General features: G+C 37.5%; 1 protein-coding gene across 1 annotated transcript in view; it reads left to right on the top strand.

Annotated features, from left to right (window-relative positions):
- BLNK (B cell linker) overlaps positions 1 to 17,673 on the top strand; it is a 99,063-nt gene that overhangs the window by 27,368 nt on the left and 54,022 nt on the right. Inside the window, 1 exon segment of the mRNA XM_054382189.1 lies at positions 9,688 to 9,734. Within this exon segment, the coding sequence (XP_054238164.1) occupies positions 9,688 to 9,734 (47 nt within the window).

Genomic DNA, 17,673 nt, shown 5'->3' on the forward strand with positions numbered 1-17,673 from the left:
AAGGACATGCAAATACAGAACTCTGGCCCTGGAGCATAACATTGTCAGTGAGGAAGGCAGTATCATTTTTGAAAGAACTTTGAACATCTCATCTATCAGGTCAGCCTAAGACTAATAGGGACACCCATACTGTAGGAAAAATAACATCAACTTTCCCACTGCATGCACTAAAATGGCAGATTTATGTTGTAGATGAAGCTTTACTTCTTAAAGCAAAGCTACTTCTGCAGTCAGCTTTCAAGGAGGGGACTGTTCATTCAGTGCGTGTCAGGTTCAAAAAAAAGTCTTGGATAGCCAAGTGTGAGCAAGCAACTCTTGGAGCATAGAAAATGATCTGGAAACCCTAGGTTATTAACAAATAAATCTTAGGCAAACCCATTCAGAGCATATACAAGAACAAGAGATCAACTACTTTAGTCATTCATTGGAGGTCTTTCAGAGCAAAAGTGGGCAACCTTAAACATGTACACTTTAGGTACTATTGCAAAAGGCAGTTTCCTCAAAATAACAACTCAGAGGGAATCACTGACCTACTATTTCAGGAAAATACCTTTCTCTTCAAGAAAAAGCAGGTTTCTGACATCTCAAAAGTTAGACAAATCTGACATGGTCTGTGCTACAGACTGTTCAGCCTTGGAGTTCTGGCAGAACCATCCAGCAGTTCAGTGCATATTAAAAGTATTCAGATAATTCATAAAATGTTGAGTTTCAGTTGAAATAACAGAGCAGCAATACAATAAACAGATTTCCATCAATGGTGCTAAAGTAATCCTGACTGTCCAAAAAAAAAAAAAAAAAGTAGAATACTCTACTGTTCCTTCCAGCATGACAGACCTCTAGATCTCAAACTCCCAGGACATGTTGAAAACTGCTCTTAATAATGGGATGTTAGATGAGCAGTTTAGTTTAACTCAAGCAAAACCAAGAACAAAAAGCACTTCCTGATGGGTGATGAATCCACAGTGGACCAAGAAACCCATCCTCAACAGTCCTATTTACACCAAGTATTTCCTGAATTCATTCCCTTGGTACTAACACTGATATCTCACAACTTCATTCTTACTAGATGAGGCATCATATAAGCAAATGCAGAGATGGCTGCTGTGAAATCTTAGAGATCTCTGATATTGCTGGAATTATGGCCCAACTTCTCCTTATGCTTTCACCGTTTTGGAAAAGCATGTCCAAACAGTAAGGAGATACCCCCATGAGTGCAGATAAAGCCAGAGAAGCCATAGTGGTGGTACATAGCAACTGGCCTCATGTCATCACAATCACTCCCACACTCAGACCCAAAAGGTCAAAAGTATATTAGAACTGTTAAGCATCTGCACTGGATGACCAGCTTCAAGGCAGATAAGATTGCATCACCCAGCTCTGTCTGGCACAACTATCAACAACTAATCTTGTCCTTACAAAGCAGCCCTACAACAAACAGCATTGCTGCTCACCTCTGCTGTCACGCTGAAGCAGTAGGCTCACCTATCTGAAATGACAGCAGCTGTTTCTTATACCAATTCTATAACTGTGACTTAAGTTTCATTGCAGAATATCAACATTTGTTATTTCAACAAATATGGTTCACCATGTTCTGAAAGTAGCAGAGACGGAATGACAGAAGCAGCACTGCATGATTCACCTCAGCCTTGAAACTGCATTAAGCTGTCTTGCTAGAACTACACTACCAATATATGTACCTCCAAGACATTTGCAACAGTTACTATGAACTAGGAAGTCTGTGAAATAAATACTTGCAACCAAAACCTGACTGACGCAGTTTGACAATTCTTGTGAAAAAACTGCCAATCCTGGAAATAAAAAATTGTTTTATTCTTACTTTTGCCCACTTCTAATTATATTTTCCCTGAAACACTTCCTTTCCTTCTTCCTTCAGATTTGCCTCTGTCTTCACACAGACTCTTCTAATATTGATCTCTTTGATTGATTTGAATATTGCTTTTCAATTTCTCTATGTTAATTTTAAATTGCATTCTTTGACTACAGATAAGGACACCCCCCCCCCCCAAGCTACATTTAATTTTTTTTTAATCATTCCTATTTTATTTTTGCGTAAGTTTGCTCCTCTCTTTCCTCTTTATTAGTAATTTATCCATTATGCATATAGTAGCACTGAGGACAAAGCTAAACTAAAGTTTCATTGGGGCAGGCATCACACAGAGTTTCAGGAAAAGTGTTTTCTCCAAAGATACTAAAATATGAATAAGCTAGACAAAATATGGAAGAAAATACAAAAGAAAAAAGTTGAATGTGTTTGAATAGAATTATGAATGAAAAACGAGGAGATCAACCATTACTCAGCAAAGCAGTTCAGCATATGCCCCAGCAAATGCACCTGTCCTCCTGCCTTCAGTACGAGAGACTTAAGCACATGCCTGCATGCTTTATTGATTCAGACCCCACATATCTTGCTTGTCTCCATGTGAGATCTCAGTTTTGACCATAAAGTCCTGCTTCCCCTCCCAGAGAAGCGTATACTTGTGAGTAATGCCACACTTGAGACATGCATCACAGCTCTGAAGCCTGACTTCTCCTGCTTATTTATAACAGGTCTAAAACTGGTAGCTGACAACCAATTTCCTCACTCACACTGCTGAGATTCTTTAACCCTTGTCCTCACCTTTTTGGATGGGAATATTTTAATCCTAATGCCCCTTCCAACTTTTTTCTCTGTAATGAAACTCTTCATCAGGATGACACTAACAAGAATCTATGCATCTGTGAAAATAAACAGACACCATCATCTTGCATTATGTAAGTGAAATGCTACTAAAAGGAGCAGGATTTAATTTCAAAGGCCCTGTAACACAAAAGAAACAGCATTTTGAGTTAGGCTTAAATGGAGAGGATTGCCATTGTAGTATCTAATACAGTTACAATGTGTTCATCTGCTGCACAAGTTGTCTCATCAGAAAGCCACTTTGGACACAAAGTGCTCTTGCTGCCGCTAGATGTCAGCTTCGTACACTTCTGAACGGGTAACGTCTTAAAGATAGTGAATCTCCATTCACAGTAAAACACCTCTTTATTATGCCATTATTTCTGGACTGACCTTTAATTCTAAGGATTACACATTTTATTTACCTTCTTCTCTTCTGCTTTTTTCTCCCCCCTTGGGCCTAAAAAATTTCCACTATGCATTTACTCGGAGATTTACAAAATCTGAGACGTTCGAACAGCTTTCGACAGATATCGCTGGCAAAAGTCTTTAGGTTACGTTGCACTTCTAGAGGCCAGCACTGAGATCTTACTCTGCAAAGGTATTTTTATATTCCATCAGGACATTTTACTAAGAAATGCCACATTCTCTGATTTGTTAGAGGTAGCTCACTATGTCAGTTAACATAGAGGATACCATTAACATGGCCAATTACAATTCTGTGATTTTTAAGATTTTTACTCATATCAGCTGCCTAACTGTAGAATGTGGGGTTTTTACACTCCAGATTTCTGTGTCTCAGAAGTGAAAAATGCAGCTGTAGATTTCTTCTAATCCTGGCTTCTTGTCTGTCTTCTTGTCAACACCAAACAGACTCCATAAACATAAACAGGTCTTAACACAAAGTTGGTCATATTGAATACAGAGCTTCTGTAATATATTATGCACTTACTTTGAAATAACACTACAAAATTGCTTTACATCAAGTAAATCCAGGACTTTACTCTCCCAATGAAACAAACCAAACCAACCAACCAATAAAATTAGCAGGATGTAAAATTCATTATCCAATATTATCTTGAAATACACACATACTCACAAAAAGAAACAGCCTCATTTCACAGCAAACCCCTCCATACTGGTCCATAATGAGAACTGGTGATGTTACAGAATGTAACTCAGCATTACTGTAAGGTAATGACAAAACTGTCACCTTAGATGCAGTTCTATTGCCCAGATATTGACAGCTCACCTAGCCACACAGTATGTTGCTCAAAGTCCCATCCAGCACAACCTTGAACACTTCCAACAACAAGACATCCATAACTGCTCTGGGAAACTTATTCCAGTGTCTCACCACCTTCATAATAAAGGATTTCTTCTTTCTGTGCAATCTAAATTTACCCTATGTCAGTTTAAAACCATTGCCATTTGCCCTGTCACTACAGAGAATGGTTAAAAAAAAAAATTTAAAAAAAAAAAAAAATTTCCACCTTTCTTGTAAGTTCTCTTTACATACAGAAAGGGTACAATAAGGTCTCTCTGGTGCCTTCTCTTCTCCAAGCTGAATATCTTTTTTTAGGAGGAAACATTCCTTGAGCCTTAAACAGAAAGTGACTCCCTTGGAACTTTAATTTTCTGAATCGTCTGATGTTTTAACTGGACAAGAAAAAAAAAAAGAGGACACACATCACATCCATAGGTGGATGAGCACTCCTCTTAGCACCTGCTACAGAGGATAAAACAAGTCCTTACCCTCTTCCCAGGGACTCATTTCACCTTTTCTTTTATACTATTAGAATTCTTTCCATCCATACAGAGGATAAAACAAGTCCTTACCCTCTTCCCAGGGACTCATTTCACCTTTTGTTTTATACTAATAGAATTCTTTCCATAGCAAACCAGTCAGCAAAACAGCATTAATGACCACAACTCACAGGGGAAGAAAGACAGAAAGACAAAAAAAAAAGGAAGGGGGAAGGAATTGGGAAAAGTATTTAAAAGCTTTCTTGAACTGATCACTTGATTTAAAACTGAAACAGTGGATTACCTCAGATGACTTTTTCAAAATCTGAAAATCCATATATAAGTTCTTGATAGAGATGATGCATAAGCTCAAGGTAATAGACTGAGCATTACTATTGTGCTTCCAAAGGATAAGAGAGCTCTCAGGCTCAAATCAAAATAAAGTCAAAGGACTTAGCCTCACTCACATCAAAATGTAACCTCTTCAAACTCCTACTGTTTCTTCACAGCTCTCCTAGATGGTTCAAGGATTATTTGCACCTGCAGCCATAACTTCTTACACAGGTGCTTACCAATAAGAAGAGGCTGAGCAGTAAGGAAGAGATGTGCTCCTATGAACTTCAAAATATATTTGAAAAAACTCTATCACACACTCAACTGTGTCAACAATCTTTTTCAATGATATCTGAAAATATTTTTGAGACAATAGCTCTATCAAAAATATTCCTTAGCACAAACTCAGCTACGAACTGTGAAAGCATGGCAAAAAAAAAAAACCCACAAAGCAAATGTGAAGGCCAAAACAGGTCCTGTGACTTTTAACAGCCATGTTTATGACTTCATTAGAGTAGTGCTAAATCTGAGGCAGGTGAAGGTGTCTTCTATGCTCCACATTGTGTTAACAATGTTTTTTTTCCATGGAAGTGCCCCATTCCCTCTACCTTCTCACCACACTTACTCAGTTTCCTCAGGTCAGGACTCGTTTTTCATGACAACTCTTCTTTATCCACCTACCAATCATCCTCCACATGTTCTCAACTCTCCAAAATGCCACAAATCCCGCCCAGCCAAGGCATGTAGCCACACACACATATGCTGGCTGCTTGTAAAGCACAGCACAGAACCAGAGCATCTCAAACATGCCAATTCACTGTGCACATACTGCACAGTCCATGTGTATGAGTCAGTCTAATTTTTTCCAAACAAAAATGCATAAAACCTACTTACAGGCCTGCAGCTCCAGAGTGTACAATAACTTAGCTTCTTTTTACTTTTGATGTAAGATTTCCCCTTTGTCAGCACCTAAGTAGCTACAGCAGGATAGATTCAGATCCAAGACATGCTTCTGCAAGTAAAGGAGTGAGTGACACACCTCAAACATTTGCACCACTGCAGCATTTCTCTTCTTCCATGATGCTATCTGCAGAACAAAGCTGGCTGGCTTGATCTGCAAGCTAAGAGTTTTGATTACTGTTAGCTAATGAGATAAGAAAGCTACTGAGAAAGCTGATGTCAAGTGAATGAAGGAGACAGTAGGAAAGAGGAAAACAGTAATAGGTTTGAAGAGAACATAATTTTTGTAGGCTTCCTAAATTGCAAAATTGCAAAACCCACAAACATTCCAATCTGTTCCTTTAGTTCCTCATTGTATATTTGGCAATTCACGTCCCTTCAGGAAAGAAAGTGTTTGAACAACAACTTTGTCACACACATTCATTTGCAATAAATTCCATTCATGTCAATATGAATCACTAAAAATTTATATCATAAACAACAATAGGAACAATGGATGATTAAAACCTGGAAGGATTAGTCATCTTCTTACAGAAGCTACTATGTAATTTCAAAAGTGTTGAGTCTGCAAGATATTTCAGTACCTTCTCCTAAGACGAGAATTTTGTTGCTAAAATAATGCAGCAGCAGCTCTTAGTTGTAATCAATGGTGTAATTTACTGCAGAAATATAAACATACAAAATAAGAAAAGATAGCTTTCAGATGCAGCTATAGATGCCAACTTCAGGGAGGCTTGTGACTTACTCCCTTTCCTAAAGACTGCCTCTGGGGGTGAGGAGGGGGGAAATCAAGTTAAAACTCTCTATATGAAACATTCATCAGTATAGGAAGAACTAAGATCCATAGCTTCCTCCTCTAGCAAGCAAATTGTTAGTTAAAATCAGTGCTTGATCTGGCAAAGAGCTGCTTGTGGCAGAAGGCTGCTTAAGCAGCACATTCCAGCAAGCAACAGCTTGGCAGGACACTGAGAATTACAGAAGCTATTTGCCTGCAATCACCAAGCAATTATGCCTCAGCAATCTTAATACTCTCAAGAAAAACGTTTAAACAGTCTACTTTGCAAGGAAAAGGGAGTGAACAAAAAACCAAATCCTTACAGGAAAAACCATAGTTGCTTCTTCCTCTTATTTAGAAGGTGCAATAATGGAGGAGGAAATGGCCCTAATATTGCTGGTCATTGATCTGCAGAGGCAATTTGGTGAGTCATCATTACAGCTGACAAAGTCTCAACAGGCCCAGCTGCCCATCAGACAGCTCAATAGAGTTTTAAATTTCCCCAGAAATGTGATGATTTCTAGATCTGCTAGATCAGCTGCTAATTACTACACATACTAACGCAGATGTGCAGCTGGGTTTTGTTGCAGTATAATCATGGTACTAAATGTAGGGAGTTCTCTAGTGTCTGAAACGGCATATTTTCACAACAAATAGATCAAAGAACTTAAAAAATTCAGAGATTCACTTGAATTTAAATACAGACTGAGTAAATGGGTTTTCTGTGAGATCTTAAAAGGTTTACACTTGATCTCCTCATCTTAGACATCTGTCATTAGTGTCTCATTTTGTATGCTGATGAGATGCTGAAAGAGAAGGCAAAACAGTTTGGAATGGGACTGATGGCTGAGGTGTTATTCAGAGGAACAGATAAAGCTGGGCAGACATCAATCACAATACAATGAACCCAGTATCACTGAATTCACTAGAAAACATTTTGGAGATTTCATATCCATTACAGGTGTGCCTAGGAAGTCTCAGGAAACAAGCAAATTCGTTTCCTCTTCCTGATGCAAACATAGTAGGGTTAGAATTATATCTATTAAATTAATGTTTTCAGGCTGACCTCTGCCTTGTTGAAATCTATGCTGACAAAGAAGGCATTTTAGTATTAGTAAGTATCTGGATTGAAATAATGGAATCATAAACTTGCTTTGGGTACAATCCAGAGACTTTACTGGAAATTTTTTCACTAAAGGAAAATCCATTGATTTTTGATATTTTATTAAAAAAAAAAAAAAAGTTAATTTAGACTATCTTAAAATTCTGACTTAAGAAATTCTCCTTCAGGCTGCACATTAGCTTGAACATCAAAAGTAATTCTGCTGCTTTAGCATGGTGCATGGACTCTTTGGCATGCTGAGATGAAAGGTAGATAGGGTTACACAAACCACTGAAATTATTTAGCTAAGCTACTTCCAGTATTCACATTAGCTTGTGCAGCACTAGAATGGGCACTGTATGTGCCAAGGTGGCACACTAAAAATTCTATTTCTTTTTCATCCTCTTTTTCATGGATCGAGGATTCATGCAGAAATCTAGCACAAGAGACTAAAATGGGACATAGTAGTCTCCCGACCATTGTTAAAACAACCTTCCATTGTTATACTAATCTGCTGACTTCAGTTGAAAGGGAGAAAGAAAGAAAGGGAGAAAGAAAGAAAGGGAGAAAGAAAGAAAGGGAGAAAGAAAGAAAGGGAGAAAGAAAGAAAGGGAGAAAGAAAGAAAGGGAGAAAGAAAGAAAGAAAGAAAGAAAGAAAGAAAGAAAGAAAGAAAGAAAGAAAGAAAGAAAGAAAGAAAGAAAGAAAGAAAGAAAGAAAGAAAGAAAGAAAGAAAGAAAGAAAGAAGAAAGAAAGAAAGAAAGAAAGAAAGAAAGAAAGAAAGAAAGAAAGAAAGAAAGAAAGAAAGAAAGAAAGAAAGAAAGAAAGAAAGAAAGAAAGAAAGAAAAGAAAGAAAGAAAGAAAGAAAGAAAGAAGAAAGAAAGAAAGAAAGAAGAAAGAAAGAGAGAAAGAAAGAAAGAAAGAAAGAAAGAGAAGAAAGAAAGAAAGAAGAAAGAAGAAGGAAGAAAGAAGAAAGGAAGAAGAGAGAAAGGAAGGAAAGAGAGAAAGGAAGAAAGAGAAAGGAAGAAAGAAGGAAGGAAGAAAGAGAGAAAGGAAGAAAGAAGGAAAGGAAGGAAAGAGAAAGGAAGGAAGAAGGAAAGGAAGAAAGAGAAAGGAAGAAGAAGAAAGAGAAAGAAAGAAGAAAGAAAGAAAGAAAGAAAGAAAGAAAGAAAGAAAGAAAGAAAGAAAGAAAGAAAGAAAGAAAGAAAGAAAGAAAGAAAGAAAGAAAGAAAGAAAGAGAAAGAAAGAAAGAAAGAAAGAAAGAAGGAAAGAAAGAAGGAAAGAAAGAAAGAAAGAAAGAAAGAAAGAGAGAAAGAAGAAGAAAGAGAGAAAGAAGAAAGAAAGAAAGAAAGAAAGAAAGAAAGAAAGAAAGAAAGAAAGAAAGAAAGAAAGAAAGAAAGAAAGAAAGAAAGAAAGAAAGAAAAGAAAGAGAGAAAGAAAGAAAGAAAGAAAAGAAAGAGAGAAAGAAAGAAAGAAGGAAAGAAAGAAAGAGAAAGGGAGAAAGAAAGGGAGAAAGAAGGAGAAGGAGAGGAAGAAAAATAAAGAAAGAGAGTGAGAAAGAATGGAAGAGAAAGAGAAAGAAAGAGAAAGAAAAGAGAAAAAAGAGAGAAAGGGAGAAAAAGAGGGAAAAAGAAAGAGGGAAAGAGAGAAAGAGAGCAAGAAAGGAAAAGAGAAAGAGTGAAAGAAAGGGAGAAAGGGAGAAAGAAATGGAGAAAAAGAGAGAAAGAGAAAGCAAGAGGGAAAGAGAGAAAGAAATAAATAGAGAAAGAGAGGAAGGGAGGAAGGAAGGAGTTGGAAAGAGACCATATACTGTGGCTTGCTTATCACTTTTTGAATGATTCATTAACCAGCATAACTTAAGCTGCTGCATGCCCAGTTCAATTCCAGTTTAACAACACTGTGTGTGCTACCAGTTTTCCAGTAATGTTACACAGGCCAGTAAACAAAAGTTAAGCATTAACAAAGATGAGACAACCATGTAGCTACAACACTTAAAACTACTATTTAGATCTTTGTTTAATTCACTCAATAGATTTGTCTTGATTAAACTGATCTTCATTTAAAATGCCAAACCTGTTTTTTCCCTCTCTTTTCAGAATGTATCAGATTATGAGCTGAGCCAATTCAAAATAATGCACCAGCCGTAAGTTTCTCCTAATTTTGTGCTTCCTAATTCAGTGATTAATGCTCTGTTGTATTCTGAGAGTTCACCTGTTAATAAATATAGGGAGATGAAAATTGAATACCCCTGTTCATATAAAGGGCATTAATTGATGTGGCTATGGGGGGGAATTTCCTCAGGATTAGGACTCTAGAAGTTTACAAGAACTGTGGTTCACATCACTGACAAAAAAAGCCTCTTTTGCAGCAACTGCTGTGTGATATTCTTCCTCAGAAGAGACGGGAACAACCTTAATATTAGGAAAAGTATAAGTTCAACTCCTCCAGAATACAAACCCTCTTTGCTTTTTCAGTGTATAAGGCCACATTTTCAGAGTTGATTCATCTGTTGCTTAGGGATCTCTTTAAGTGGTCAGATAAATTAAGTGCTGTGTTGAAAGTAATTTAAATAGAATTCAAATAGTCTAATGAATAAGTAAGTACAGGTATAACAGTTAGGAAATGTCTTCATGCAATTTGTGACAAATCAAGTTGATTTAGAAGGATATCCTTGACGTATGTTATTTCTCTTGTGTTACTGCACAGAAATAAAATTATGAAGTTTTCTGTATGAACCAATCAAACCAAGAAGAGTTCAGTTTAACAGAGTGAGTTGCTCTTTTTCACCTAGTGGTTGTGATTATTCCATGTAGCATTTTCTTCCCTAGCTGGGAAAAACTTTTATCTATTTACAAAGCCAAAATTATTTTTCAAATCCTATTCTACTGGTAAGAAACTGGCAGAACTTGGAGGCATTTTGACCTATTAAAATCCTATTCCCATTTATATGAATTTGATGAGACCGTAATTTAATATTCTTCTGGGTTTGTTTTAATAATAACAAGGTGAGTAAGGAAAATATCAAAGGGCTTTCTTGCAAAGTAATGAAGTCTAATGGGACATCATTTTGAGAGAAAATGCAGAGAGGGTGAATATAAATTTAACAAAGTGTATTAACTCTGTTCCTGTGATATACAAGAATGTGATCTAATAGAACTTTGGGGCAAACAGAAATCTACTGTACACTCTTACTACCTTCTGTTATTTCAATTATCATTGGCTTTGACAGAACAATGACAGCCTGATGTAAACTAGCTCTCATTATCAGTTAAAGCCAAATGTCTACCTAGATTGCTTCTGAGCAACTACTGAATATAATAGTGAAATTACCAGGGTGCAGTCTCTACTAGTGACCCATCCAATCTGTGAAATTCAATAATGAAAGATTCCTTCTCCATTTCCCAAAATAGTAATAGAAGTGCTGCTTTCAAACACACACAGGACAGCAGAGTACTGAGGCACTAATCCAATGCTCTCTGGAGCTAGCAGCCAGGGTTATGCCACTAACTGCTCTCACAAGTTCATGTGTTTTTAACAGTCCTGACATCACGTTGAAATCTTGAGATTTGCTTAAAGCCCTTCTTCCTGCAGAAGTACCACTGTATTATTCACTCTACATGGCAGACTCAGTTGATACAACTCTCACCCTGAAAGCCTAGAGTCACCCAAAACACTGAACAAGTTTGCTCTCAAGAATGGCAGTACAACAGCACTCTCTAGATACCTCCCATTGGAGAATTCTGAAACATCCCACTGACTAGAGTCAGGGGCTCATTTATTCAGTGATAAAGCTTAAACCAGAAAGAACACTATAGAGAACATCACACTACATTCAGAAGCACTCTTTAAGAAAGTGCAGATATCAGAATAGACCTCATACCACAGATACTTCAGCATACTGGAACTTAAGTGCTTCCCAAACATGCTGCCTTCCTATCTTAACATTTTAATAAGCAGTGTAAATAAGATTGGTATTTATAACTTTATTCAGCTACAACTCAATTACAAACATCCATAATTTGGAAGCACATCCTGAGAAAGTAATGCAATTACAGCTCAATTACCTCAGTGTAGAGTCCAAGATGCAGAAGTTGTTTCACACCACCTTCAGTTTACTCAAGTTTCACTTTCCCAGAGACTGTGAAATGAAAAAAGGCCTTCTTAGTAGCTAATGTGATCAGAAATTCATCCCAAATCAAACTCAAAATATATTTTGCTCACAACTCATGAGCTCTGGATACTGTTTTCCAAAATCAGGCGTGGAATCTTTCATCACAAAATCAGTGCTCTTTTTCATGTGCTAATTCAGAAGCCGATTCTAGCTGTGTCATACTGTTAGGTAAATGAGAAATCTTCACCCTCGAATCATGTATGAGATGTCAAGCCTTGAGATTACCATTTGTATACAGCAACATGCAGTTATGGAAGATCCTGTATAATAAGAGAGCTGTGTTTAGAAACACATAATTTCAAGCTTTGTTTAATTATGGTGTGGGCAGCATTTGATCTTTTTCTTGAAAGAAACATCTACCAGTATGTTACTGGCTTATTCTTCCAGGAATTTATAATATATGCAGAAAAATTTGCTGTTCATAACTCAAGTGCTCTGTAATGAGGACTGATTTCTGGCATAGTTTCTAACTTTTTTTTTTTCATAATTTTTAATAATTTCAGACTGAAAGTTTTCATCCTTGCCTTCCAAGCAAAGGAATTATCTTTTCCTAAAACATATGAATAAATTCTCAGTTGTAAGAGGTGTTCATATGAGGAAACTACCTTTGTAACGCTGAGATGTTCCACTTGAAATTTCTCCGCTTGCATAATTCAAACTTCAAGAACTAGAAACATTACATATTAACTCCTTTTTCATCCAGCACTGACATTTTTTCTTTTATTTCTTCATTAAAGAAGGTAAGAAACCTAATGTGAGAAAGCCACTTTTCAGCTTTTTCACAGCCATCAACAATCAAATCCACAGACAAGATATCCATGCACTGGGGGCAAAGTCCTGGCTTCCCTCTTAGCTCCTTTGTATTTGGGTTAGGAGAGAGTTTGCAAGGCAACATCTTTTGGAGTGATTGGTGGTGTTCAGTAATCAACAGCCTGGGTTTCATAAATGTGGATTTGAGGCCAAGTAAACTCAGCTAAATTATTTTAGCATTCCCCGCTTCCTTTCTCACTGGCAATGTGGAATAATGGTGTTCCCCTACCTCATGTTATCATGGAAAAGCACCAGAATTGTGATGTCTTTACTTAAGATAGTAAGGAAAACTGCACAACTACACTGCGGGTAAAAACCTTAACTTGCTTCCCGAGGTCCCATTCTCCAGCTGTGATTTCACAGGGACAGAAGAGTTACAAAATATTGTGGAAATTACTGGCCAAGTGGATGGCCAATACTGCCATCACTGCATCTGCCAGGCAGACCTCTGTGCTGCCAGGGGCCACCACAGGCTTGCAGTCAACAAAAGAGAATGATAGTTCAAAGAGCAAACAGGCCACTGCTGGCAAAATCAGTACTAGTCTGCTCATGGCAGAGATTTACATCCATCTTTTCTCAACAGTTCAGCCAGGTAGTTCAGCTCATTTTAACTCATTGCCCATGCTTCTAGCAAGAATCATTGTCTCAAACACGTGTGCTTAATACATTTTCTTATGTTACACCTTTTTTTCTCATTAAAAAAAAAAACCAGACAGAAAAATCTAAGGCCATAATTAAAATTAAGAATAAAATAAAAGAGAGGTCAAGAAATAAATGAGTAGAATTCTAACAGACGACAATGACGTTCAAATTGCCCATGTAAGGAGCTTTTAAATCTTGTTTGGAAAGGGGAATTACACAGGAATTATTATTAAATTTGTCCTTTATAAATTTAATAAATTTATTGAAGTTAATTAAATGTAATAAAGTTAATAAATGTAGGTGTTTCACTGTGGAATATTTGGTTTCTTTGTCCTATATTTTTATTTCAGAGGATTACTTTGCTAACCAAATAAATCCTAATAAAAATACTAATGAAGTCAAGGAGATTTCTATGAGAATTAGACTGCTGCCTTAAGAAATCATAAAGAGATTTTGTTGCCTCTTTAAGCAAGGTGCAGCAGTACAGAAATCTTGTAACAATCTGCACTTGGACTTTCCCCATGCCAGAGAAAGCTCCAAGCTTGAATATTTATGTCTGAATATGCAGATTTATTCCCTTGCTTTCCTTAGTTTTTGATGTAGCTTAAGTGCCACTTTAAAAAAAAAAATTCAAAAGTATCTGACTTCAACTTTGTATATTATTTACTCATTTTTAGGAGGAAAAGCTATGACAAAAGTCTACTCAGACATCAAATATTTACAGAGGCAGCCATTGCCTGCTTATTGGAATTCTGGATATTCTCTCATTCACAGGAGAATCTAGGAAATATTTACTCAGCAAAGCGACACCATCTTGCCTCCTTTTACAGTAGCAGACTATATCATACTTCTGCAGCAAAAATGGGGCAACAGACACATTACAGCAGTTTCTCTTTTTTCTCTTCTGACTTTTGCAATGACACCAGTTACCTCAGAAGTAGGAAAGACCCCCTCACTGCTCAGGAGCATACTGTGTTCCAAGTTCTTATAGGAAGCTCACTTCTGCTCTTGTAACTAGACTACTCACTGTCCTACCATGGATCTAGAGCCAGGACAAACTGTTAATCTGAAATTATATTTGAAGGGTATTGTCAACATTTAAAAATGGAAGAATGGAAAGGTCACAGCATTGAAATCCTTGCAGTACCATCATATACCACCTGCATTTAAACCTGAGACCTTAAGCTTAGATGTGGCACCTTCACCATCTCAGCTCCGTGTCAAAAGAAGCACCTAGGCAGGTCAACAGGCAGACACATTCCAATACTGTGAACCTTAGTACTAAGGAAATCCAATCTTCTAACCAAGCTTTGCCATGTTTTTGAAATTTTCCAAAATTGTATGATGGTCTGATGATGTCTGATGGCAAAATATGTGATCCACCACTTAAGTCCAATAACATTTGATACTTTACCATAGCTGAACAGTGAACTTGTACTTTATGCATTATTTTTTACTGAAAATAATGCATGAGGAATATTGCACCAGGGAGAAACTATTTCTGTGCATCACATTCTCCTATGACTGCAGTGACACAGAAAACATTTTCAGTCTTTCTAAACTGGACATGGGCATGCAAGGTGGAATTACATTAATGGTGTTCTAGGTGGGATGAAAACCAAACATGAAATAGAAGCCATTCAAGCTAGCAATATGTTCAGCTGAAGAGCAATGTATATCACCTTATCCTCAGTCCTGTGCAGTATGGCTTTCAGATCACAAGTGACTTGCCTCCTGTCAGCACACCATATACTTTTACTTCACAATTAAGACAAACTCAGACATGCAGTACTTAACAGCTTTGCCTGTCTGGCAGCATTCCTTAAAATTTTAAGTTAGGGATATTTTAAGCAAACACAATGACCAAAAGGTCCCTGCTTCAGTGGCCTTTCTCACTAAACAATTTCTTCATCTGCAGTTGTATAAAGATACTAAGTTGACAGGAATATACGGAGAGATGCACAGAGATTGCAATCTTAGCTGGCTTATATCTGTATATATAATGTACAAATCAGGACACACCAAGAACCACATCTAGAGTTCCTTCCTCTTCTTCAGCCCCATGATTTTGCATTGCTTTCTGTTCTGGAGGCTGTTCAGGACAACTTCTAAATTAGAAAAATTTAGAATTAGTCAGCACTGCTCAGTCATCTTTCTTGGTACCTTATCATGCCCAGCCATCTAAGGAATGCCATTTGGCAGGGAGGTGGTGGTGTTAACAGCATCATTACAGAAATGTTTCTTTACAATTGGAAACACTGCTTATTTTTAGGAACATTAAGCAAGACAAATCACAGCCTATTTTTGGTAACAGTGTGACAGACTAGGACTAAATAATACTAGATGTCGATTAACTCTCTTTGAAGAGCAAGAGTGCATCAGCCCCTGAGAAAAAAAAAAAGCATGTGCTGATCCAGCTGTAGGGAAAGCCAGCCACCTTAACCTCACTAAGTTTTAGTGAAAGTAGAAACATTTATCTTTGTTAGTACTCTAGACCAGCCTAAATAATAACATAATAATAATCACAGAGCAACTCAGGTTGGGTGCCAAAAATCAAAAAAGTCACTTTTTAAAGACACAGATTCAAAAAAAAAAAAAAACCCCAAAAAAAAAAATCCACACCAAAACCCAAACCAAACAATGAAATTTGCACACAAAGCCAGAAGCAGAACCAGAAATGGAAGCCGTTGCCCAAATCACAAACCCGTTCTTCATCATTATCATATGCCTGGATAGAATCTTTTATCCTCCACCCTGTCAGTTAATGTGCTTTGCTTTTCTCTATTACATGGCTGTATGCAGACCATGGAGAAGAGGTTGTAGTAGTTTCGATTCCTTGGTCTTTCTTCCCTTTTAGACAGACAGATTTGGTAGACAGAAAGTGCTGCACCTGGGACTCAAAACCCAGAAGAAAATAACTTCTGGCTCATTCAAGCAATGAAGTGTGAAGGACTATTAATTTATAATCTCATTTTAGAAGAATTCCACATGTGCCCCAGCTCAAGTACACACTGGGCAGAAGACAGAGCAGTTGCCTTGGCTTATTTTACTCCAAGTCTCCAAACTAGAGTCATCTCAGTTTTTGAAAGAAATACAACATATGATTTACAGCATGTTATCAACACGTATTTAAGCTCTCTACAGGAAAGAATTTTCATTCTTCTCACTTTTGACTAGCCCCTGTGAAAATGAGTGATATCATAACAACTTCCTGCTTTTGTATAAGCATGCAGAGCTCATTCTTTAGTTCATATGTTTGTGCTATAATGGCAGGTAGTCTATGCAGCATTTCTAAGATAACAAAGCAAAGTATTAAAACCTTTCATTCAGACATTCTTGAATTCAGAAATGAGAAGAGAAAGGTAAGCAGCTGAGATAAGGTACAAAACCATGACAAAATAGAGTAGTTAAAAATGGAGTCTGATAGACAAGCAGGGTAGAGAAGTTGCAACATGAGCTGTAAGGAGAAGTTAAGAGAGTGTGGCATGAAGGCCTGTTGCAGCTGCAAGCCAGACAGTTGGTGCTGTAGCAATCAGTCACTTGAACCAGCTTCAGGAAGGGCTGTTTAGCACAGCTGGCCTGGTAAAAGATGAAGTACAGTTGTCAGGAATGCTGCAGCAACCCTTTGTGCGACAGAATTCAAGACTTGAAACCCAACAGCCTGCATAGCTACAGGTGGCAACCAATAGAATTCATTAATTTGCCAAAAAAAAAAAAATATTTCAAAACTTGCCCCCCCCCCTCTCCAAAAAGCAGAAATTTCATTCAGCATTTAAAGAAATACCTCTTTACTAGCACCTGCCTCATAAACTCCCTTTCCAAAAGCAACATCAATATAAGGAATTTAAAACTACCTTAACAGCACCACAGACACTGACATGATGCTACTTGTGCATATCTAAGTGACAGTATTAATACTCATGAACAATGATTCAGAGCACCAGAGAGCCTCTCTGGGTAGATCACCTCTAGCACATGATCTCAAATGCCTTGTCTCAAGGCGCAGTTCCCTTACGTCTTGTTCCAGAGACCTCTCTCTTACCACCAGCTCTGGCACTGTGCTCCTCCGCACAGGGTAAACACACTTTGACTTTGCAATCCTGATGTATGTTCACAATTCTTAGAAGTAAAACTCAGACATGTTCTGGACTCTCGAATTCTTGAAGAGATAAGGTGTTTTCAGGCTAGACTATGGCAAATCTCTTGCCACGTTAACAAGAGTAGATGCAGCTTCCCTTCAGTGTGTTACAGTTTAGGACTACTCAGACTACCTCTCACAGGTTATCTTATCAACCTGCTGGACAACAGAGGGATGAAAGGATTTTCTCCAGAGCAGGATGGCTGTTCAGACTCCCTTCCCAAAGCCATCTTGGTCTGAACTGAGAGTGCTGTAAAAAATTATAATGAAGCAGCATTGCCTGGACTTTTTTTCAAAATATTTTATTTCATTCTTCCACAT

This window comes from Indicator indicator, chromosome 7 (genome assembly GCF_027791375.1).
Source record: "Indicator indicator isolate 239-I01 chromosome 7, UM_Iind_1.1, whole genome shotgun sequence".
In the NCBI taxonomy this organism is placed as follows: domain Eukaryota; kingdom Metazoa; phylum Chordata; class Aves; order Piciformes; family Indicatoridae; genus Indicator; species Indicator indicator.